Source organism: Triplophysa rosa, unplaced genomic scaffold, assembly GCF_024868665.1.
Source record: "Triplophysa rosa unplaced genomic scaffold, Trosa_1v2 scaffold297_ERROPOS213765, whole genome shotgun sequence".
Lineage (NCBI taxonomy): Eukaryota > Metazoa > Chordata > Actinopteri > Cypriniformes > Nemacheilidae > Triplophysa > Triplophysa rosa.
The window spans coordinates 130,651-157,271 of NW_026634310.1; the positions used below are offsets into that span (position 1 = coordinate 130,651).

Below are 26,621 nucleotides of genomic sequence, written 5' to 3' on the forward strand. Positions count from 1 at the left end.
CTTTCTCAGGGGAAGGGCAAGGACTGGCACCCAAGACCAGACCTCTGGAACCTCCACGTCTGGCTCCTGGATGGGACGAGGAGATCCTGAGTGACCTGCCTCCAGCAGTCGTTAATACCATTACTCAGGCCAGAGCTCCAGCCACTAGGCGCCTGTATGCCTACAAGTGGCGCCTCTTCTCATCCTGGTGTTCTTCTCATGGGGAAGATCCGCAGAGTTGTGCGATTGGTGTCATGCTGTCCTTTCTCGAGGAAAGGTTAGAGAGCAACCTCTTCCCTTCCACCCTCAAGGTGGCACATCATACGCTTGTTGCCGGTAAGTCTCTCGGACAGCACGACCTGGTCATCAGATTCCTAATAGGGCGCGAAGAGGCTGAATCCTCCTCGTCCGCACTCCGTACCCTCTTGGGACCACAAAGTGGTCATCATCCTGGGAAGGGCCCCGTTTGAGCCCCTAGGAGAAGTTGCTCTACCTCATCTCATAATAAAGACGGCTCTCCTAGTAATGCTTGCCTCCATCAAGAGGGTAGGGGATCTGCACGCACTCTCTGTGTGCAACGAGTCCCTAGAGTTCTGGCCGGCAACTCCCACGTGGTTCTGAGACCCCGGCCTGGCTACGCGCCCAAAATTCCCAAAACTCCCTTGAGGGACCAAGTGGTGAACTTTCAGGCGCTCCCCCTGGGGAGGAAGACCCAACCCCTAACATGTTGTGTCCGGTACACGCCCTGCGCCTCTACTTGTACCGCACGCAGAGCTTCAAAAGCTCTGAGCAGCTCTTTGTCTGCTTTGGAGGACAGCAGAAGGGGAGGGCTATCTCCAAACAGAGATTGGCACACTGGATCATGGACACCATCACCTTGGCGTACCGATCTCAAGATCTCCAGTGCTCACTTGCAGTGAGAGCTCACTCCACTCTGTCTTACCTCAAACAGGTAAAACCAGCGGCCAGCCGGGTGTACCTTTGCAAAGCTCCTTTCCCCTTACCAGGTGAGTCAGTGCGCTATTTCAGCTTCCCTACTCCCCCATACCGATGCGAGTTTGAGTCGCTTATAATGTGCATTTAAAAAAAAAACTTCAAACATCATCATTATAAATATACTTTATTGTCATGAAAATACCTGAGGCTCGAAGAACAGTGATAGAAAGATAATCATAGGCATTTCCTGGAACTACGTGTGTTATGGTACTTCATCTGCGGCGTTTATTTCGAGTTTATTTAGCTTTCCTGTAGCTCAGTGGTTAGAGCATGGCTCTAGCAATGCCAAGGTCAAAAATGTATAGTATAATGCAATGTAAGTCTCTTTGGATAAAAGCATCTGCCAAATGCAAAAATGTAAATGTTTCTGAGCGAGAGCACCCTTTGGCTTTCAGATGCAGCAGCATTTAATCATACTTCACTTACAAACTGTGCAAAAAAATCGTTGCGGGTTTTTTTCGATTTATCATGTAGCCCTACCACTTATAGCTCCAAAGAGCAAGCTATTATAGTTACCTTTAAATGAACATGTACCATGTACATGTTTAATTGCCTCTTAAATGAATTATACATCATTTCAAAATGTTTATTTTTATTTAAATAGAAACAAGTAAATATGAACAAAAATCCACATTACACTGGAGGCTGAATCCATGGCTCTGTTTGGATATTATGCATGTAAATCCGAGCTATCAGTCTAATGTTTAATACCATTATAAATTTTGACATAAACAGTGCTTGGATTGTGTGTTCTACTGAAGAACAATGAAGGAAGACAGGTCATTCAGGCCCAATCTGATTTAAACAGTGGATTATATAACAATATTTAACATATAATACACTATTGTGGACACAAAGGGAAATTGGATGTATTCCACTAGATGGTTTTCATAGACTTGACTGGATTTGACTCACAGTCATTATATCAAACAAAGGTATGAAGTCCTGTTTTTATTCTGCATTTTGTTATTTGCACTTCGCATAAACTTTTCACAAAACAGAGACCATATACTCCCACCAAACCTTTATACATTTGAATGTATAGTTTGTTACACACAAGAACACAAGGTAGCGTTACCTAAACTCACAACCCCTCTAGTCTCCTGTGTGTGGCATGCTACACAGTAGGAGCCCTGTGTAAAGATTAATTAAAGACTACATTAATTGATACCCTGTGTGAGGGTCACTACGATTTAAGAGATGAGATTCTATACCTCTTTGATGACTTTGGCTGGAATGATAGTCTCACACACCACAGACTTGCCCCTTCCTTCAATCCAGTTAATGGCGGCAGGTTTCTTGTCAGTACAATAGTTTCCACTAAGGGCAAGGACATGCACCTCTGGAAATTCCTCTTTCAGCCTGACAAGGGCCTGTTCTGTGCCCTGTTGTTCAAACATTAAAGAAACATTTCTGAATTGGGTATCAATAAAAAATTACTCATGACTGGTGTTTCACAGTATTTTCATTTTTAATCTTAAATTAATTTCACCATACTTTTGAGACCATGTTCATTCCCATTGCATCTCCAGTTCTGGACTGAAATCGAATGTACAGGTTGCGACTTGCAAGACCAATCAGAAGCTTCTCTAATCGGGCAAATCTACACAAACAATTCACACATATGTTAAACAATCATATTGTAATACCAACAGTAAAATTACATATTTACAATCAGAAGAATAGCACTAAATGTTGAGACCCAGTCACAGAAATTAATCAATTTAATAACACATACTAAAACAAGATGGTTTACAGCTTGATACAGCTGCATGCTATCATTTTCTTTTACAGTGGCCACTGGCGAGCATTCAAGCTTCACATTTGTGCCATTCTACAACCCCTCCTGTAGCCTGTCTAGCCTATTTTTTTCTCTTCCAAAAAAACCCTCTTCAAAACTGTTTCTCTATATAATTTTTTTCGTTCGTTTATTAGGGACCAGGCACTGAGGTGCAGGGCCCTATTGTTTTTCTAATGTTTCTTCTTGTTCCAATACCTACAATACCTACAAGCTCTAAACCCAACAGGAAGTCAGTTATTTTTAATTTACTCCGTAAATTTTGTGCAATTTTTACCATTCCCAGGTGTCATACTTTAACTAACTCCTCCTAGAGTTTTAATCCAATCAGTATCATATTTGGTCATTCTTATCTAAAGGCCTTTGCGATGCTAAATTGCGAGGATCTTGACTTTTCGTTGGAGAACGTGACCGTGGCAGTTGCCAAAGTTTGGCATTTTGCCATGAAACAGGAAGTTGTACCTAAGGCATACAATTGTTGTGTCCCAATTTGCCTATTTATGCTATGCCCTTAAAGTATGTACTGTTTTTGTTATGGAAAAGTATATACATATTAGGGACTGGGACATACTAATGCAAAACGGAAGTGGCAGTTGTTGCATAGACAACACTGTGACCATTAACTGTCACGAACGTCAAAATACAGCTCTTCCTTGTATTGGGCAGTCGTGGCCTAATGGTTAGAGAGTCGGACTCGTGCCAGTTCGATCCTCAGGGCCGGTGGGTAACGACTGAGGTGCCCTTGAGCAAGGCACCTTACCCCTACTTGCTCCCCGGGCGCTGCAGTGATAGCTGCCCACTGCTCCAGGTGTACGTGTGTTCACCACTTGCTGTGCGTGTGTTCACTACTCTCTGGATGGGTTAAATGCAGAGGTCACCATATCTGACTAATAGGTCACTTTCACTTCACTTTCACTTAAGTATTCATTCATGTATTATTTTGCATGTAATGTTAACTGTATACTTACAATTATTAATTTAGCGAAGCATCTTTTATTTCATTTTATTAATGCAGTGCAGCGTCACTAAACTCTGCCCTCCTGCAGTGATTTATGGGTAATATCAACCTTTCAGTGTCCATGGATTCACACTTCGAATTTTCACAGGAAATAGTAGACCATCCGGGTACTTTGAGAATACTAATTTCAACATACTATGATTTGGGACATACTAATTCTATTTTCGAACACTACATAGAACGGATAGTATGCCAACTGGGATGTAACAAACCCCAAACTTCACACATTTGAGTCCTGGCCTGAAGACATCTACATGGTAATATTCAGTTACAGTCATAGTGTTACAGTACATGTTACATGTGTTACATGTTTTACACTGTGATTAACTCCTCATAGAGATTTGAACAGATCATCATCACATTTGGCCAGAATAATTTTAAGACCTTTGTGATAATACATTCCAAGATCCTGACTTTTCGTTGAAGGGCGTGTCCATGGCGGCCTGACAAAGTTCATTGTTTCGCCTTGAAACAGGAAGCTATTGTAACTCAGGCATACAATGTCCAACAGGCCCCAAACTTCACACTTTTGATAAGAGTCCTGGCCTGAACACATATCCATATCAGTGTTTACTTAAAGTCATAGCGCCACCAGCTGGCAACAGGAAATATGGCACATATAATTAAATAACAAAATCCTCCTATAATTCATCTGCATTCATTTTATTGCCTACCATACCAACAATATATTTTGTATCCTATTTATTAGTATGTTTTAATGTTAGTTAATACAAATGTCCATGTACTAATGTACATTAACTTTAATTAATAATGTATTATTATTGACAGGGATTCCAAGAGTTGGCTCCAACATCTAAAAGAAAGGCAGTGATGGCTTTATCCGCTAAACAGGTCAGATGTCACTATTGTGATTTATTTTTTTAAGTCTTTGTTTTCATTTAGTCTGAACAAAAGAAGCAGATATATTAATTGTTCAGATTACATTTTTAGGATATGAATTGTAGGACATAAGGTAGGCAATATTTTCCATTAGTTGTTTTTGTCTACACAAGGCACAACACGATCGATAACTAACAAGCTACAATTTATTCTGTATTAGTAATGTTTTTTTAAATGTCTCGCGTCTGGTATAGACATAGTCATATCTTAGTGTCACATTGATGTACAGATGTGCACTTTTGCACTGAGCACAGAGTTTGGATTCAACCATGCAGGGCAGCAGTGCCAAAGCACAACCCACTTAAGAAAATAACTCTGCATATAGCTGCAATTTTGCTTCAAACTTCCGGACAGCCACTTTAATATATTTGTTCAATGTTGTCGAATCTTCTGGCTCAACTAACTGGTAAACAGTCTCCAACTGAGCAGATGATCTCACTTTACCTCTGTGTGTGTTTCAAACTCTTGGTGTTATAGTATAACCCTTTCATTGCTGTAACCCTTAAAACCAGACTGCCAGAGGGTTACTGTAAATGCACTGTATGCACTGTAACGCTGTGCACCATTTCCATGATGCCGCCGGGATGGCGATTGCGCCGATGGCTTGGGCCCGTCATCTCTGCTCGCAGCTATATTTATAAATTTGAATCTTAAAGGGATACTTCACCCAAAAATGAAAATTCTGTCTGCATCAACTCACCCTCAGATTGTTTCAAAAGCTGTATAAATTTCTTTGTTCTGCTGAACACAGAGGAAGATATTTGGAAGATATCTTGAAGATCCCCATTGACTCCAATAGTATTTATTTTTCCTTCTATGGCAGTGAATGGTGAATGAGATCTGACATTCTTCCAAATATCATATACAGTATATATATATATATATAATATATAGTTTGGAAAAATCTGAGGGTGAGTAAATGCAGACAGTATTTTCATTTTTAGGTGATATATCCCTTTAACTCACATAATGGTAATATCTAGCAATTTGTAATTGGTGCATGTCTGTATTGTCTTGTCGGCACCTCAGCCTGACAGGATAACAGCGCAAGTGAGTGTGACGGTGCTAAAAACAGGGGGTCAGAGGAGAGAAACAGCTGGAATATTAATATTAAAATTTCATTCTGTTTATATCTTAGGTTCTGTGTTACAAAAACACACATATGGAATTATAGAAACACACATGACAGAAACATGCATATGGAGTGTGTTTACTTAGAAAAACAATGGAAAAGTAGCACAGGGGAATGGAAAAACATGTTATGTGTTTATGGCCCCATGTAAGTGCCCACAAATCTAGTCCAGGGGTCAGAAACCCGTGGCTCTCGAGCCAGATGTGGCTCTTCTGCCCCCTTGCTGCTGCTCCCTGCAGTCTTTATAAGGCCCTGTTTATGCCTGGTAATAAGATGCGTTTTGGTCGATCGGATCACAAGTGGCAAAAGAGGCACATACCACTTACACCTGCTGCTATAATCCGTCTATTTTGTCCACTTTTGACCACTTCTGTTCTGATTTCTTCAAGGAATATCTGAAAAAGCATCCACATTTACCCAGTATTTGCTTTTTCAGATATTTCATTCGAATAGAAGAAATAAGTGCATGCAATGTACATACAGTATGAACGCGACTGGAGATGACAGAAAAAACATACAGAGAGCAGCGGTTTTATTTCTGCTTTGACAGATGTGAGACAGCGCCAAACACTGTATGCGTGTGTTAGAAATGGAATGGTGAGAAAAAATTCTGCTTAGTACGTTTTTTGTCTTTAAACCAAACTTTTAAGTCTTTAGCTGACACAGTTTAAATCCTGTCTGGCTAGTGCACTTCTCATAATGGTTACACATGATGTCTGTATGGGGAGATTAGGCAGTCTCTTGTGGCTGTTCATCAAACGCTGCAAAAACAAAAGCCAAAACAAAAGTTCACAGAAAAAAGCTGGTCTAAATAAAGCAGCGTGTGCAACACCGCGACGCTACTCTCCTATTGACAGGCAACACTCCCACTTCTTGCCAGGGACAAAAATGTATAAATTGCTTAACATCTTAATACAATAAAAATCGCACTATATTGCCACCTAGTGGTGCAACCGGGTAACTACTACCGTACATGCATAACATGTTAAAGTAATTTGAAGGATACATATATTTTGCGGCTCCAAACAAATTTATCTGGTGGGAGAGGGTCCAAAATGGCTCTTTCGGTCGCAAAGGTTGCTGTCCCCTTGTCTAGTCATTCATATCACACACAGAGGTGGCATGGCTAAGTCAACATGGGACTTGCTGGAGTTATTTTCCAGCAACCCTAAAGTTAGCTATTTAGGGCTATTTATCCAGACTGCGATTGCGACCAAATATATTAACTTGCGAGTTATATTTTTGCGGAGATCGCCACTGGCGACCATCCAAATGTACTAATTTTAAAATTAGATGCAGCTGCACTTTTTCCTGTTTTATTGCTCTCCATTGTCGGGTGTCTTTGCAAAAACACTGCGTGCTGTGATTTGGAGCTGCAGTTGCGGCATTATGCCACAATGGTGGCGCCATTTTGTTATCAGCACAGTAAGGTGCTGAAGAGTTGCATTAATTTCCACCTAAAGAGCTATAGTAGGAGCTGTATTAGCAGCATTTCTCGGCTGTTCAGGTGAATATCGTTCCTGTTGCATCCAAGTACTTTTAATTTCTTGATAAGTTTCCCTAAATTAACGTGGCGTACATCATTGTAGTGTTTTAAACTGTGCAGTTCGCTCGGTGTATCAGCAATATACTGTACACAGCGAGTTTGCTAATATGAACGCACATCATGATCAGACCGATTTGCAAACGAATGACTCGTCTGAACCGATTAATTTAAACAGAATATAAGAGATCAGTGAATCATTTAAAACTCAGTGAGCAACAAGAGAACGCAGGATGTGAATGAGTTTTGCTCATTTAGTAAGACTGGTTAATTAAGTTGGCTATTTTGTGCTGAAAAGTTAGTTGAAAATGATAATGGCTATATTTCCGTTTGGTTGAATACATTTGATATTTAAAATTTTAAACTCAATAATAGCCAGTTTTATATATATACTGTATATATATGTTTTATGTTGTTTGTAAAGTCTTAAAGCCACTTAAAGGTATGGTAGGTTTACACGTGAGTGTGTGTACAAAATAAGGATGGCACCACCTCCTCCTAATTTTGAGCCAGGAAAAACCCTGGATAACTGAAAGTATGTAATTTAAAATTTTGACTTAATGTTACGTGGCTCTTAAAAAAAAAAAATTGGCGCCTGATTTTTTACTTATAGGAGCCAATGGCTCCTTAACTGATTTTTGTCTGGATCAGCCTTGTCTGATAGCCCTGGCTATTGGTTCCCTTTTGTTTATTTTTTGGGTTTATTTTTGTAACCGTAAAGTATGTTTAAGAGATGAGATTTTGTTTGAAGCATGACTAACAAATAATTTTGATCATGTGTTCCTCCCTGTCCATGCAATTTTTCTGACAGGGATATGCACGATTTGTGTATAAGTGTGTCTGGGGGTGCAGTATGCACAGTCAGCTCTCGAGGGACTTGGCGGTGTGCACTGCGAGCAGCTTCCCCTTCGTGCGCTGCGCTCTCACCGAGCGCTCTTTGAGGAGGGCGGCCGGGCTCGTGTTCCCTCAGCTGCAGCCCCGCTACTGCCGAGGCGGAGCGGCAACTGCACTGGTGGTGTTCGCGAAAAGATTTTGCTGATGTGGGTGAGCCCTCACCGGCGTCTTCCAATGCTTTCTCCCACCCGGAGGGGAGGTGCAGCACACACAGTCAGTTTTTGGGTGTTATGGCTGTGTGCATTGCGAATAGCTCCCCGTTTGCATGCTATGCTTCCGCCTGGAGATCTTCGAGGAGAGCGGCCGGGCTAATGCTCCCTGCTGCAGCCGATTCAGCTGAGGAGGAACGGAGGCACCAGTGGTGTTCGTGACGCTCATCCCCTATTTACACTCCTTGAGGGGATGTGTAATATTAAAACAGGTTTTGTGTTATACACATTATGTGCAGTTTTAACACAATACGTGGCATTTTAACAAGCGTGATGTGTCACATTGTGCGTGAAAGGGCGGCGGCTGTAGAGATGTGCTGCGGCTCCTCTCCACCATAGGCCTCTTTTTCTGCGGTTCGGGATCATGGCATCTCCCACCCCGTGAAATGTCCGATGCTTCGCCTATATCTTCATCCGAGGATGTGGACGTCAAGGCGGAGGATGTGCTCTCCTAAAGAGGTAAGTATCTCAACACAGTTTTTGAAGACTGGTCTGAGGGACGTCATTCAAACAAAGAATGGCTTCAGCAAAAAGGCAGTTCTCACTTTAATATTAGAACTGTCGAGGGGAGCTCCCCTGGAAGGAGGATTATTCACACCTCAGCATACGGTATATGTCCTCCTTCTCCTGCCCTCAGGATATTGCGTTGTCAGCACCGCCACCCGAGTCGTGCCAATCTCTGATATGAAAACTCCAGAGACTAGTCTCAAGAGGCTGGTTCCCTCAGTAGTACATGTGGCAGCATGGCTGTGACGAGGGAGGCGTGACGAGAGCCGTGGGAGGAGGAAGCAAGGCCGGTGACGCGATTGATAATGAGTGTCAGTTGGGTGCCACACCGACCTCGTATCTCTCACGAAGGAGATCGGATGCATAAAAGGCCGAGCGACAGNACATTCAAAAGCTCTTAGTTTCAGTCACTTAGTTCTGGTCTGTTAATTTAGATGTGTCAAATAAATTGAAAATCACGAAAATATAGGTATACTCTCAAATCGGTATATTATTAAGTAAAAAAACATAAGTTACTGAGGTAAAATTAAATGACAGTTCATTTTTAAATGACATGAGTTCGTGGCTGAGTGGAGAAAAGCACATGTTGGAGATGAGCGTGCACCTAGAGCAAACACCTGCACTAAAGGAATACAAAGAGATGGATTTATGATTGTAGTTTAATTTAGTTTATAGCCTAGTTTAATATGTTTATCTATGGATTTTGGATTTACAACATTTATTTTGTCATTATAGCACATTTTACTGTGATACTAATTTCTACATTTATTTAATTTCTTTATTGCACATGGCAATCACAGACATCTACCTTTTCTGACAACTTGTACCATTTATTACGTTCAATTCAATTTTATTTTTTGCACAATTTTCATTTTTGCAAAGCAGCTTTTATGTACATACATCATAATTTAAATAATATATATATACTGACCAAAATTATAAAAGCAACACTTTTGTTTTTGCCCCCATTTTTCATGAGCTGAACTCAAAGATCTAAGACTTTTTCTATGTACACAAAAGGCCTATTTCTGTCAAATATTGTTCACAAATCTGTCTAAATCTGTGTTAGAGAGCACTTCTCCTTTGCCGAGATGGCATATCGAGATGCTGATTAGACAGCATGATTATTGCACAGGTGTGCCTTAGGCTGGCCTCAATAAAAGGCCACTCGTGGAGTGAGCTCTGGAGTTAAGTATAGTCTCCACAACCTCAGTTGGGAGAACTGAGTCTACGAGCCTGGACATTGATTAAAGTCTTTAATCAAAAATAAATAAACAATAAACAACAGCAAAACAGGCCGGCAGCCCCTCACGGACGACTGCCGGCCACACGAACATAAACAAAACTTAAATGTCCAGGCCCGGTCCTCTCTCGCCGTATACTTATGAAAACTCCAGAGACTAGTCTCAAGAGGCTGGTTCCCTCAGTAGTACATGTGGCAGCATGGCTGTGACGAGGGAGGCGTGACGAGAGCCGTGGGAGGAGGAAGCAAGGCCGGTGACGCGATTGATAATGAGTGTCAGTTGGGTGCCACACCGACCTCGTATCTCTCACGAAGGAGATCGGATGCATAAAAGGCCGAGCGACAGAAGTATACGGCGAGAGAGGACCGGGCCTGGACATTTAAGTTTTGTTTATGTTCGTGTGGCCGGCAGTCGTCCGTGAGGGGCTGCCGGCCTGTTTTGCTGTTGTTTATTGTTTATTTATTTTTGATTAAAGACTTTAATCAATGTCCAGGCTCGTAGACTCAGTTCTCCCAACTGAGGTTGTGGAGACTATACTTAACTCCAGAGCTCACTCCACGAGTGGCCTTTTATTGAGGCCAGCCTAAGGCACACCTGTGCAATAATCATGCTGTCTAATCAGCATCTCGATATGCCATCTCGGCAAAGGAGAAGTGCTCACTAACACAGATTTAGACAGATTTGTGAACAATATTTGACAGAAATAGGCCTTTTGTGTACATAGAAAAAGTCTTAGATCTTTGAGTTCAGCTCATGAAAAATGGGGGCAAAAACAAAAGTGTTGCATTTATAATTTTGGTCAGTATATATATATTATTTAAATTATGATGTATGTACATAAAAGCTGCTTTGCAAAAATGAAAATTGTGCAAAAAATAAAATTGAATTGAACGTAATAAATGGTACAAGTTGTCAGAAAAGGTAGATGTCTGTGATTGCCATGTGCAATAAAGAAATTAAATAAATGTAGAAATTAGTATCACAGTAAAAAGTGCTATAATGACAAAATAAATGTTGTAAATCCAAAATCCATAGATAAACATATTAAACTAGGCTATAAACTAAATTAAACTACAATCATAAATCCATCTCTTTGTATTCCTTTAGTGCAGGTGTTTGCTCTAGGTGCACGCTCATCTCCAACATGTGCTTTTCTCCACTCAGCCACGAACTCATGTCATTTAAAAATGAACTGTCATTTAATTTTACCTCAGTAACTTATGTTTTTTTACTTAATAATATACCGATTTGAGAGTATACCTATATTTTCGTGATTTTCAATTTATTTGACACATCTAAATTAACAGACCAGAACTAAGTGACTGAAACTAAGAGCTTTTGAATGTTCAATTCATCTATTTTTTTACGCCATTCTAGTGTCTATGCCTATATTCATGGTGAGAATCAGTTAAACCATATAATTAGTCAAGTTGCACCATGCACAAGTTGGGGGTGGGACTATTTAGAATCTTCAATAACCTAACCTGCATGTCTTTAGGCTGTGGAAGGAAATCGGAGTACCCAGAGTAAACCAGCGCTGACACAGCGAGAATATGCAAACTTCACACAGACAGGCCTCCCCTCCCAGCCAGGGCTCAAACCAGGGACCTTCTGTGAGGTCCCTGGTGCTAACCACTGAGCCACTGTGACCCGAATGTTACCATGAGATTAGCTTGATGTTAAATGATTATTACTCTGTAAATTAATTAAATTCATTGCCTATTTGTATAATTTCTTTCAAAATCAAATTTAAACAATAAAATACTTCAGTAATGAAAGATGTTATTATTAATAGAATAACTAAATCATACGTATTTATGTAATACTCCATATCATGTGTTATGATGTATTTGACTTATTTTAATTGGATTAGATAAACAATGGACAAAAACACAACATGAACTGTACTCATTATTGACGTCCAGTGGTGCCGAAAGGATCTAGAAATGAACCCTGGCCCTAAGTTCTGGGAACGTTCCCATACGGTTAGTTTTCTTAAAGAAACAGAACATTACATTTCTGTATCAGTGAATACTGAATTAAGTTGTTACTGCAGAAAGGCACACTGCTTTTGACAATTTTTGATATTGTCACTTTATCTTTGACAAAAAAAAGTTTGTTAAAACTGTGATTTGATCAACAGTGCTGAACTACCTAACCAAAGAACTTTTGCTTTTGATTGGGTGCTGACTTGTAGGCAAATAAACATTTATGCATTATTTATCATAAAATGTATTTTGTTAATTTTGGAGGAATTAAGGATGATTTAAGCGAATAATCAAACAAGCAGCCAATCAGAGGCCAGCAAAGACATTTTTAAAAAGTATTCAAGGGTGATACCTCAAGGAGCTGTTTGATAAAGTGCCAGGTTTTTTTTGGTAAATTCTAGGCTACACCAGGGCTCCAGACAAAAAATTATAAATTAAGGAGCCATTGGCTCCTATAGAGGAAAAACACAGTTGCCAAATATTTTTAAATGATGTACTTTTAGTTATCCTTTTGTGTGTACATCTTCCCTCTCATAGGTGTTGCTCACATAAAGTATTTTAAAGTTGTTTTTTTCCTCATTAGCAATGCCATACGGAATCTGCAGATTTTTCATGTTAATTCTGCACTAAAATTTGGGGAAAATCTGCATAATTCCGCGGAATAGTATGTGTTTACATTTGTCCACAAATATAAATATGTGTAAATGTGTTCAAATAATCTTAAAATGCTGTGTGTCTATACTGTATATGTGAATGCAGTTGATACCAGATTTGGTTCTGCTTATTTAAAAAGAGGCAGAGAAGCTTTGTTATTGATTGATGCTAAGACGACAGTTTAAACTCCGAAAACACCAGACCAAATTTGTACTCAGAATTCATTTGAACCAACAGAAAAGGTGCATGTCAAGACCATATTAATATATTATATATACTGTATGTTACGTCCTGGGGCGTAAATTTGTGTAATTAACTGTGTTCATGTTGTGTGGTGCGCAGTTTTCTCTCTCTCTTTCTCTCTCTCTCTCTCCTGCAGCGCTTGATTGGGATCAGCTGCGAGGGATGGCATGAGGAGAAAATGGTGGATGGCCGAACAGTGTGCGGGAGCTTCTGTAGAGTGCGCGTCGTGAAGCTCTGCCACGGGTGTTGTGCCGGGTCAACCTCTGTCCCCTGTTCCAGACAACCACTTATTGCATCATGTTGTTAAAATTGTATTAGTCTACGACAGCACGTGTTAAAACTGTTGGGTTGCTGTTTACTTGTGTGAGTAGTTTCAATTATATTATTGTTTTGTCGTGCTGCACGATGTTCTTTGATTCAGACCATTAAGTCTTCCTTGTGAAATGATTACTTTTATGTTTTGAAGCTGTCGGGGATTGCCTTTTTATTTTTATTCTCTGTTTTCTCCTGGGTATGTTAGCCAGGGAGCTAGGGAAGTTGTTTGTATTTTCTTTTTGAGATATTTTTTTTGTTAGGGTATTTAATTCACTTAAAACATAGGTAGTTTGATTTTGGTTTGTTGTTTTGGCTAAATCCCCTTGTGAATATTCTTTGATTGCTTCACTACTCACAACGGAGAGAATAAATAACTTACGTTATGCCTAGAACTTTGTTGTTGTGGTTCTTTTAAGCTGGAACAGGAGAAGAGGGGCATTGCCGGTCATAGACCATTTTTATTTTTAATTTAGTTAAAATTGTTACAGACCGTGCCAATTCCCTTACAGAAAAGACACATGAATTTCACATGTTTTTTACATGTTTTTCGCATGTGATCACATGTATACAACATGTGCAAAAAAACACGTGTGATCACATGTGAAATGTGTGTTTTTGGAACATTTTGGCGTGAATTTCATGTGAATTCCCACGTGAAACCCATGGGATAACATGTAAAAACCCATGGGATGACGTGCAACATGTGGTGACGTGAAGAACATGTGATCACATGTGGAGACATGTCGCATATGTTATCCCATGGGTTTTTACATGTTATCCCATGGGTTTCACGTGGGAATTCACATGGAATTCACACCAAAATGTTCCAAAAACACACATTTCACATGTGATCACATGTGTTTTTTGCACATGTGAATTTCGTGTGTCTTTTCTGTAACCTAGACTGGCGGGGACGTAACAAAGAGTAAACATTTTATTGTTTATAGAGTTCTATCATAAACACTTTACAAACGAGCAAATTTGCATGGTCGCCAGTGGCGATCTCTGAAAAAATATCACTCGCAAATGCGACCAGTTTAGTCGATTCTGGAGCCCTGCTACACTGAAGATGCAAAATAAATATTCTAATACAACATATATAAAAAGTAGTTTTGAATACAATTTATTTGTGGACCAAAATGGTTGTGTACCTGCTGGTCTGGTCAAAGGCCTCCTTCATGCAATTAAAGCCCTCAGCACTCTCCATCCAGGCCTTGACTTCAGCTGCCTGACAGGCTGAAGGCAAACGCACGACTGGGCCTCTGGTCATTCCATCTGCAAGAACACGGCTACTAGCGCCACCTGCCAACTTGTGGGGAGCCAATCAGAGCAGAGAATAAAATAGTACATTAATGAAACAGATGAAACAGTATACAAAGTAGTATACAGTAGTTTAGACAAGTTTTTCCTCAGTTTCCCTGAGAACAACACAAATAAACACAGAACAAAACTGTATCTTTAACAGCAACAAATATTTCATGAGAAATATTGCTTACAGCTATGGCTCTGCAGCCTCTATTTGTACTGGCAACGAGGCAGCCCTCAGTTGTTGCCATGGGGACCTGAAACTGCTTCCCATCCAATAACAGTGGGCCGGCAACCCCCACAGGAATTGGCATATAACCAATAACATTCTCACAACATGTTCCCATCACCTGAAACATAACATTCAATGCTTAACAAATATCATCAAAAGTTCAAAGAATCTTAAAGACTTGTACACACCGGGATGATAATCGCATGAGCTTGTCGCCAGCGTTTTTCAGCGTTCATACCCAAACAATTTTCACTGGCGATAAGCCGATTGAACGTGCAAATTCACTCTCTGACCAAGATGGGGCTTAATGAAAAACAGAAATACCCTGGTGCACAAGCTGGCCCTGCGCAACTTTATGCTTCTGACACTCGCTTGTCACAGAAGAAGAATTCATCTTGTTTCCTCTTCGTCAATGTGTGCTCGGCAAGACCATTTTGTGCTTGAGCGCCACCAAGTCATGTTTTACTGTAACTTCATCAGCTCTAGGCACGGGAACAAAAGTGGCAATCACATTGTTCATCAACATTGTGCCAGTTTTTAACGCGGCACGTCAAACAAAAAAACCCATTTTTTTTAATGACACTTTTACGCCTGCATGCACACTCACATTGGCGCACTTTGTTTAGTCACGAGATGTTAAACGTCGACGATAAACGTGCGTGATTATCGTCCTGGTGTGGACAAGCCTTAAGGTTAACTATATTGTGAGTAGTGCTTCTAAGTGCAAAAGTCACTGCACAAGGCTGTTTCCCAGGGCCATAATGTCACAATGTAATCAAAATTACCTATTACCTATCTTTTTATTTAATATTGCAGAGTTTAATATAAGTGATTAAAGAGAGAGCTGCAACACTCCCATAGATTTTCATTTAAAGAATGGAACGCGGATGTAATTTGTGTCATGGAGCAACCAATCTTTATAAACATTACACTGTAGCCCATTAATTTCAGTGTTTCTCAAAAACAATCACTGGTAAGATGATGAAATAACTGCATTTTATTTGTTTACTGATCTATGCTACCATAAGAGCTAGTCAAATTCTTATTGTTGCAGTTAGCTAACGAGAGTAGCACTTCACTAGCTAACAAAAACTGTCATTTTAACACTGGTAAAGAAAAAAAACAGTTATTAACACAGCCTATATATAACTCATGCTTATGGATCGTGTGAAACATTTTCTCTCTATTTTAGGATATGATAGAAAAGTCAAAAGCAATGGATATCACCATATTCATTGATATAGTATTCTAAGTTACAGCGGTTTATCTTTATTTAATTTATTTAATACAGGCAAATAATACCAAATGCAAACATAAACACCTCAATCAAACTGGTCTTTTCTAAGGATGGTTATAAAAGAAAATATTTTTGTCAGTAAAATGTTTTATTGACTGCAATTGATTGCCTTGTTTTTGTTTTAACATTCTTTGTGCATTTGCTTGCAGTCATTATTTTATTGATAATTTATTTGTGGTGAATGTGAACTTGTTTTATCTGAATGTTTTATGTGAATGTCATTTAACATTGGGATGTATTAATGATCATAGAAGCATGAGAAACATATAAATGCATACATACTGTTTATTTATTTTATGATATGTATTCTCCCGTGGAAAAAATAAACACACAAAAAACTGATTAATACTGTCTTTAAACTCCCTAGACAAAATCCCACTAAAAATGTAGTCAACATGATAATCGATGCATATAATGTTTTGCTATTTAGCGAAAGATGCTGCAACTTAATTTCTGCTGTCTTCCCCTCTTAAACCCATTAAAACAGGCTGACAGTTTAGAACTATTGAGAGCTAAATGAACTGTGTCTTTCAACGGCTCTGGGCAGAACTTTCCAAGGGCCAGGCTTTCAACTTCCAACAATCCAATCAATTTCCAAAAGGACAAAAACAAACCCCAACCTACATTTTTTTCTCAATACAAATCAGATATACGTCACAATTGGGATAAAAACACCATCGCGACTTCTGTTTCATGGCAACTTTAAGGAAGTGGCTTTCTTCTCTGTCCTTATGCAGCTGTTACTTAATTCTGGATGGATGCTGTTTGGGGTTTTCCAAGGTAAAAATAACTCCCCCCCCCAACATGTTGCAAGACAGGTTACAGTGGCTTGTTAAAGTATTCATACCCCTTAATTTTGTTCACATTTTGTCATGTTGCTGCTCTGTGTTAAACTACTTTAAATGGATTGTTTTACATGAATCCGCACTCCATAATCCATAATTACAAAACAAAAAAAACAGAAAACAAGGGACAACTTGGAAAATTGAATAAAATGAAAAACGTCTCGGTTACAACTGTAACCTCCGTTCCCTGATGGAGGGAACGAGATGTTGTGTTGAGAGACAGACTGGGGTTTGATCTTGAGAACCTATCATCTCCGAGAGGAATTTAAAATGCCAATAGGCTTTGGCAAATGGCACACGCATGCCAGTCCATGCCCCGTGCATACGGGTATAAAAGGGAGGTGGCGTCGGCCATTCACTCACCCTTTGGGCTGAGGAACCTGAGAGACATCTCCCGGTCGCTGCAGCGGGTCGGCGAAGTGTTGTGGCATGAAGACACAACATCTTGTTCCCTCCATCAGGGAACGGAGGTTACAGTCGTAACCGAGACGTTCCCCTTCAGTCGGTCTCTCGACGTTGTGTTGAGAGACAGACTGGGGACCTATCTTTACACGCCATCAAGCGGAGCGACACTGACTAGACTAGCAAGTCACGATTGAGCGCTACTGCGAGACATAATCTGCCAGTGGGATTGGTACTTAGTAGCATACCCTGAGAGGCTCGTACAGACGGCCGTCACGGACGATGGCGTTCGCCTCTATTAGCAAGACGCCGCCTGGTGCCGTAAGGAACACTGGGGAAAAACACTGCGCTCCTCGTTGAAGACTGTTATGGAGGCCACATCCTACCACAAGGTGAGGTTACATGTGGAGACACCAACATGGTCTCACCAGTGGGGAGAACAAATGTGAAAAAATGCGCCAGCCCGAGTAGGGGGGACAGAACCCAGGTAGGATAACCCACCAGAGGGGAGGTCACAGGTTCACCGACCGGGGAACCAAGAGTGAGGAATTCAACATACGGGGAGACCCTGCAGGGGAGACCTAAGACCTCAGCAGGGGCTGAGACCTTACAACAGACTGCTCCGCCCGGTCTGTCATCACAATTGCCAATGCTTAGTGATGGATGGAATGCCTGTACTTCGCCCTAAGGGGGGAAGTAGGGAGGCTAAAATAGCGCGCTAGACTTGCCTGGAGAGGGGAGAAGATGCTTTCGCAGGGATTTATGCCCAACCCATTTGCCGACCTCACACGCCGGTAGCGTGTAAGAGACGGGCTGACACTGGTTCCACGCGGAGTTGTAAAACCTCGCAAAGGTACTGGGCGTAGCCCAACACGCAGCACTACATATGTCTGCCAGAGAGGTGCCCTGAGCCAGTGCCCACGAGGAGGCCATACCCCGGGTGGAGTGGGCTCTCACTGCAAGCGGTCACGGGCGATCTTGGGACTGGTATGCCAAAGCAATGGCACCCATGATCCAGTGCACCAATCTCTGTTTGGAGACAACCCAGCCTTGTGGGGCTGTACAAAGGCCCTGTAGGACCACATTAAGGTCCCAAGAGGGTACGGAGCGCGGTCAAGGTGGATTCCCCCTTTTCGTGCCCCTAAAGAACCTGGTGACCAAGTCATGTTGGCCGAAGGACTTACCCTCCACAAGATTGTGATGATTGGCAATAGCGGCTACATACACTTTCAGCGTGGACGGGGAGAGGTTGCTCTTGAGTCTCTCCTGTAGGAAGGCCAACGCTGACCCGATCGGGCAACACGGCACCCCACCCCTGCAGGGAGGCATCTGTCATAACCATGATGCGCCTCGAACCCTGCCGTCAAGTCTGACCAAGGGGTGAGGGTGCGATGGCACTGAGGCGTCACCGTAATGCGCCTGGTGCCGGTGTGCCACGCCTTCCAAGGAGCACGACTCTGAAGCAGTCGCATATGCATCAACCCGAGAGGGATATCACCTGTCGAGGATGCCATGTGCCCCAGGAGCCTCTGAAAATGTTCAGCGGGACCGCTGATGTCCATATGAAATGTTTCAGACAGTTCAGCACCGACTGTGTGCACTCGCTGGTGAGACACGCTGACATACGGACAGAGTCTAGTTCCATACAGAGATAAGAGGAGCTATGAGCTGGGGAGACCTGAAGGCCCAGACGGTCTAGGTGCAGGAGCACGAGGTCCCTGTGCATACACAACATATCTCGTGAGTGAGCCAAGATAAGCCAGTTGTCGAGATAGTGAGGGGAGCTAAGGCAGCCTCTACGACCGAAGGGCAGGACCTTGTACTGATATGCTCGTCCCTCGAACGCGAACCGCAGGAACGGCCGGTGTCGAGGGAGGATAGAGACGTGAAAGTACGCATCCCTCAGGTCGATTGCCACAAACCAATCTTGGTGACAAACTTAGCCCAAGATGCGCTTCTGCATCAGCATCCTGAACGGCAGCTTGTGTAGGTGCTTGTTCAGGAGGCACAGATCCAGAATGGGGCGCAGCCCCCCACCTTTTTTGGGCACTATGAAGTACGGGCTGTAAAACCCAGAAGACATCTCGGTTAGAGGGACGGGTTCGATCGCACCTTTCGCCAGAAGGGCGGCAACCTCAGCTCGAAGCACGGGAGCGTTCTCCCCTCGAACCGAGGTGTGGAGAACGCCCCGAAACCTAGGCGGGTGCGTGGCGAACTGGATCGCATAACCGAGACGGATCATCCTCTCTAGCCAGCATGACGGGCTGGTGCACTTGTGTCAAGTGCCCAAGAACCGTGACAGCAGAACCAGAGGGACGATCTGCTTCAATGTGCTGTGGGAGGCTGGTTTGGTGGCTAACAGAGCGGTCACCGCCTACAGGGTGGAACCTCGGGGAGGTTGACGACTCTGCTGACTTACCTGCGTGGTGTTAACGCCGGCCAAAGCAACATCAAGTGGAGATTACGGAAGGCAGCGAGAAGTTGTGTCGCCCGGCGCACTGTCGTATCGAGAGTGCTGCGGGGAAGCCCGGGAGAGAGAGAAGCTCTTTTGAGAGAGAGTGGGCGCCCGGCCCTCAAAAAGGGCCCGGCTTGAGTGGGGGACATGGCAGGCGGCATCCCGCTTCGACCCGCCGGCGATGACCTGGCCGGGGTGGGTCGGGCCCATTGTTACTCTCAATCTCCCTAGCTCATCCCGTCAGGGCCGCTCTGTCGGGTTCCCAACGGGGTAGAAGCCCTCTCCCGTGGGGCTCTGCATCTCTGTCGGGCCGTCGCTTGGAGGGCCCCAGTACCAGAGGTGCCACCACCGGGGGGCGGGGCTGCTGGGGGGCAGGCTGCGCTCGTGACCTCGACGACCAATAGGTGGCCGGGTCATGGTGGAGCAGACTGCTTCTTCACCACGGAGAACCTCCATGGTGTCACCACACAGCCCCGCTTGCGAGATGGGCACATCTAGAAGGCGAGCCTTCTGAGCGTCACTACGCAAGGTTGAGCCATGCAAGATGTCTCCCTTGGACTACTATTGTGGACATCGTCCAATCCAGAGCACCCGCCATGACCTTGTTCGCATGAGGCCGGTGGTGGTGCGCAGCCGGTTTGATCTTCCCATCGAGCAGATCTTAACGGTTTGACTTATGACCCAATGGGTCGCCATAGCATTATGAACCTGATGGACTGCCATAGCGTGGAGGGCGGAGGCAGTTTAACCCACAGCATCGTAAGTCTTCGACACGAGAGTCAAAGACTTACATGCCCTGGAAGGGAGTCTTGGTCGACCCCTCCAAGTGGCAGCGTCTGTGGTGCACCGCGACTGCACATTCCACCTGGGGGACGTCGACATATCCCTTAGCTCCCCCACCGTCCAGGGAAGTAACAGCTTCTGAGCCCGTCAGAGGGGAGCGCGCCGCAAACGGCATGTTCCCGTCGTTGTGAACTTCTCATGCACATCCAGGTCAGCCGTGAGCATTCCGGGGAGGGCGGGGCCACTGCAACCCAGGCAAGCACAGCCTGTGGCGACTCTGTGGCGACCCTGTGGCGACTCTGTGTCGCCTCGTCTCAGACTCAACCGCCCGGGGAGTAGGAGCTCCAAGGGGTCTCCGCATCCGATGCCAGGAGATAGCTGTCCGATGTTATGACAGAAAGTTTGTCTCCATCCCGCTGTCGAGTCTGCACACTATGGGACGGTACACCGCCACCCATTGGGGACAAGCCAGGTGAGTGTGCCGGGGCACGGATGGTCTGCCAGCCGAAACTGGCAGAGTAACATCCATGGGAATCCCCAATCACGCTCGCCGAAGCGGTCGACCTCGCCGAAGCGGCAGTCAAACTCGCTTGGGAAGCAGACGGGGTTGCGGCTACATTCCGGAGAACTTAGCCGACCGTGACCGCAACACCTTAATCGACAAGCCCATGCTGGAACCCCAACATGCAATACAGGTGTCGTGCCCGTCGGACTCGGGGATGAGTCCGGGGGAACGCCCATGGGAAGTCTGCTACCGAGAGGGAGAAATCTGCTGCTTTGTGTCGTAAATCCAGCAGTCTGGAAGGAGAATTCTCTGAGAGAAGAATCGCTTGACATGCACCGTCATGCAGGTTCCGAAGAATAAAAGGATGAGTGAATGGCCGACGCCACCTCGCTTTTATACCCGTATGCACAGGGCGGGGACTGGCGTGCGTGTGCCATTCGCCAAAGCCCATTGGCGTTTTAAATTCCTCTCGGGGATGATAGGTTCTCAAAATCAAACCCCAGTCTGTCTCTCAACACAACGTCGAGAGACCGACTGAAGGGGAACTGAAATAATGACATTACACAAGAATGACATTGCTTCTATTCTTTACCTCATTTGTAAGTTGCTTTGGATAAAAGCATCTGTTAAATGACTAAATGTAAATGTATTCATACCCTTAACTCAATACTTCGTTAAGGCACCTTTACAGAGTCTTTCTGGGTATGTGTGACAAGCTTTACACATCTGCATTTGTCAATTTTCTGCCATTCTTCACCTCAGATCCTCTCAAACTCTGCCAGGTTGAAAGGAAGGAGACCATCAGTAGAGGGACATTTTCAGTTTCTACAGATGTGTTCGATTGGGTTCAAGCCCAAGCACTGGCTGGGCCACTCACGGACATTTACAGAGTTGTCCATAAGTCACTCTTTCATTGTGCTTAGGATCATTATCCTGTTGGAAAACAAACCATCTAGTCAGTCTGAGGTTCTGAATGTGCTGGACTATGTTTTCATTAAGGGTATCTATTTTGTGCCATTGAGCTTTCCTACTTCCCTGACAATTTCCCCTGTCCCTGCTGCTGATGAACACATACAAAGCATGATGCTGTTACCATCACACTTTATATTTTGAGATGGTATTGTGTTGGTGATGATCAATGCCTGGTTTCCTCCAGACATGATGCTTGAAATTCCAAAAATCGTGTTTTTGACCGCTTAAAATATTCTGTATATTTTAAATATATAAGTGGTTTTTTTTGCAAATGTCACGTTTTCATGCGTCTTCACTGAGGAGAGGCTTGAGTATGGCTCAGATTGGTGGAGTATTGCAGTGATGTTTGTTCTTCTGTAAGTTTCTCCCATCTCCATATATGATCATGGAGCTCCACCAGAATGACAGTCAGTTTCTTGGTCACCGCTCTAACCAAGTCCCTTCTCCATTGATTGCTCAGTTTGGACAAGAAGGCAGCTAAAGTAAGAGATCTGGTTGTTCCAAACTGCTTCTATTAATAATTAATGGAAGCTACGTGCTTCTGCGAACCTTCAATACAGCATATTTATATTTGTAGTCTTCCCCAGAACTGAATCTTGATACAATCCTGTCTCAAAGCTCTACTGGCAGTTCTTTTTATCTTATGGCTTGGTTTCTGCTTTGATATGCATTTGCAGTTGTTAGAACTTTTATTGAAAGTTGTGTGCCTTCCAAATCGTACTTATATAATTGAATTTGCCACAGGTGAACTCCACTTGAAGTGTAGTAACAACAAAAACAAGCAAAACTGGAATGCTTCTGAGTTCAAATTCAAGTGTTCCAGATAAAGGCTATGAATACTTACACAATGTAATTATTTCAGTTTTTAATGTTTGAAATTTTATTTAATTATGGAGTGAAGATAAATGTTAAAAAAAATCAATTTAAAGTAGTTTAACACAGAGTAGCAACATAACAAAACGTGAGAAAAACATTAGGGGTATGAATGCTACTGCAAGCCTCTGTATATACAGAAGTATACTACTTACTGTTACAAGACTGTTCAAATTTTGATAAGCACTTTAATCTTCATGTTTGCTTTATCAAGCACTAGCCTACTAATTAAAAATATATTGTAATATTGTGTCATACCTTAGTGAAGTCATAGTCTTTATAAGGCAAGCAGGACAGAGCTAATGGTTTAGGGAGTTTGGGGGTCAAGATTTTTCTCCGGATCATCACGCCTCTCACAGAGGTCTCCATCATGGCCTCTAGTTTGTAAGATGGGATGTGCTTTGAGTTTACCAACACAATCACCTCTTCATCACTGAGATATTGAACACCCATCTGTGGAGTAAACGGAGGTAAAATAGAAATAGTCACACAGATGCACTGTAATTATACATTAACTTAAAATAAGTATATTAAATAGTTTTACTAAATGCTTCTGATCATGTCTGACATCATATTAACTGACTGAAGTCCAAAGAGTAAGTGGAGAATCTCATTAGAGATTACAGGTAAAAATAATGTAATGATACGCTCAGCTACTATTATTATACACAATAATAGTTTCATGGTTATGATAGTATCACAATATTCTGAACAAAATATAAAAAATTAAACTTAAATGACAGATTTACTTCCAAAACATTAACAATATGTGTTATTTTGTTAAAAAATTGACAACATTTAGGGGTCATTTCCCATACAGGTATAAGACTAGTCCAAGACTAAAATAAATGTTTAAAATTGCTGCCTAAACTGAAAACTGTTTGCACTGATATATCTTAAAATACATCAGTGCCATTGTTTTGTCTCAAAATGTGCACACGCTATGTTTTTTGTAAGGCATGTTTGTAAAAACTACTTAAGTGTCTTTCACAGACACAGTTTAGCTTAAACCAGGACTATGCCTTAGTTTTAGATATTTATGTTGCTTTATAAAAATGCCTTAGAAGAAAACATTACTGAAACAAAACAATAACACAGATATATTTTAAGACATTTCTGGGCAAGTTTTATTCAGTTAAGACAAGTCACACATTCATTTTAGTCTGTGAAACCGGGCCTTAATGCCTAGTTCTGGTTTAAGCTTCCATGAGCCTAAAAGTGCTTGAGTGACGCCCCTCTTCATCCATCTCCACTGGCTACCAATTGAAGCCTGCATTATTGCATAATAAAACTAGGTGTAATAATCCTGATTTTCGGCACTATTTAGCATGCAGCAATTGTTACGCTCTGATATTGGTTCAGCAAGAATCCAGGATTATTGCCTAGTGCCATGTCTGTGGTTCTTGCCTCCATTCTCAATAATCAGTTGTGTTTTTACAATTCCTTTATGCATGATTAGAGAACACCAAAGCACAGGACTAGTATGCCAAGAAGGATAGACATAGACAGTACAACTATGCAACACATTATCACAAGACACCCTCAGCCTTGAAAGGCCCACCACAGGGTGATCAGACCCAGATATGTCAAATATTTATTAGGTCATTTGGCAGCCCAAACTGTGTCCATGCACTTCAGCCACAGCCAGTGGCTGCTTCTTTCACCAACAGTGGCAAATCCCCAGATTATCTTCCGCTGGACCTGTCCTCTGATGTCCACCTCCTTTAACAGCCTTATACTGGAGCTAGCCACAAAGCCCCTGTAGCCCACTTCCACTAGGTATACTTCCGCTGTCCAGCCACGCTTCTCTGCCTCAGCTGCCAAGTTGGCATATCACATTTTTTTCCCTTTCAAAGGCCTCATTAATGGCCTCTTCCCAAGAGACTGTCAAATTGACTATTATGACAATCCGGCCGAAGTTGGACCAGAGCACCAGGTCTGGGCACAGATTGGTGGCTATAACTTCAAATGGGAAAGTGAGTCTGTGGTTTAAGTCGACTCGCATTTCCCAGTCCCTGGCTATATTCAGCTGTCCTGCATCGAGGGACAGAGACTTAGCCCACTTTTTCCCTCTTCTCGTACAAAGGGCTGCCTTTTTGATAAAGTATTCTTGGTATTTAGGGGGATGCCATTTTTTGACACTCTCTTGGTCTCCTCAGATTGTTCTATCCCTTCCCACCTCATCCAGTGGCCTTGTTGGGCTCTGGCAAATCTAGCTGCTTCCTTTTAATGGCGTACCTCCTTCACAACCAGCTATTACTATTCCTTTGGTATAGGCCTTTGCCATGTACAGGCGCATCTAAAAAATATAGAATATCATGGACAAGTTCTTTTACTTTTGTAATTTTAATCCAAAAAGCAAACTTTCTTAATTTATATAATTATTACCCACAAAGTTAAATATTTCACGAGTATTTTTTTTTATTCTGATGGCTATGACTTACAGCTAAAAAAAATTAAATCTAGTTTCTCAAAAAATAGACATTTTAAGGAAATGGGCTTAAACTGTCACATTCCTAGAACCAACCCACTCCTGAACCAAGAACAACATCAGAAGCATCTCACCTGGGCTAAAGAGAAAAAGAACTGGACTAGACTTGCTTAGTGGTGCAAAGTTCTCTTTTCAGATGAAATTCAATTTTGCATTTAATGTCCAGAGAAAACAGGAGAGGCATCGAATCCAAGTTGCTTGAAGTCCAGTGTAAAGTTTCCACAGTCTGTGATGTTTTGATGTACCATGTCATCTTGTGGTGTTGGTCCACTGTGCTTTATCAAGTCCAAAGTCAATGCAGCCATCTACCAGGAGATTTTATAGTACTTCATGCTTCCGTCTGCTGACAAGTTTTTTGGAGATGCCGATTTCCTTTTGCAGCCGGACTTAGCACCTGCCCACAATGCAAAATCTACTTCTAACTGGTTTGCTGACCATGATATTACTGTGCTTTATTGGCCAGCCATCTCATCTGACCTGAACCCAATTTAGAATCTATGGTGTATTGTCAATAGGATGTTTAGAAACGTCTGATCAAACAATACAGACGAGCTAAAGGCCACTATTAAAGCAACCTAGGCTTCAATAACACCTCAGCAGTGCCACGGGCTGATCACATTTTAGCAGTAATTAAACATTAAAGCAGTAATTTGTGCAAAATGAGCCCCAACCAAGTATTGAGTGCATAATTTAACATACTTTGGAGATCTTGAACATTTCTGTTTAGTAAATAATTTTTTGATTAATCTTTGAGAAAATGTTCAAATTTTTTTAGAAACAGTTTTTTTTTAAGTGTAAGTCGTAGCCATAAGAATAAAAAAAAATTTGACTTTCAATTGAATTCACTTTGTGTGTAATGAATCTAGAACAGTGGTCACCAACCCTGCTCCTGGAGATCTATCATCCTGCAGACTGCAGCTCCAACCCTGCTTCAGTCTTTAATTATCAAGCAAACCTGAACACCTTGATTAGATAGTTTAGGTGTGTTTGACTGGGGTTACAGCTGAAATCTTCAGGATGATAGATCTCCAGGAGCAGGGT

At 42.4% G+C, this 26,621-nt stretch overlaps 1 protein-coding gene across 2 annotated transcripts in view; it reads right to left on the bottom strand.

The window, feature by feature from the left end:
- hmgcra (3-hydroxy-3-methylglutaryl-CoA reductase a) overlaps positions 1-26,621 on the bottom strand; it is a 41,595-nt gene that overhangs the window by 4,982 nt on the left and 9,992 nt on the right. For both annotated transcript variants that reach the window (XM_057327785.1, XM_057327786.1), the window contains exons 10-14: positions 23,348-23,542; positions 14,917-15,075; positions 14,572-14,729; positions 2,473-2,578; positions 2,190-2,360 (exon numbers count right to left, since the gene is read on the bottom strand). In XM_057327785.1, the coding sequence (XP_057183768.1) occupies positions 2,190-2,360; positions 2,473-2,578; positions 14,572-14,729; positions 14,917-15,075; positions 23,348-23,542 (789 nt within the window). The remainder of the gene's footprint in view (positions 1-2,189; positions 2,361-2,472; positions 2,579-14,571; positions 14,730-14,916; positions 15,076-23,347; positions 23,543-26,621) is intronic.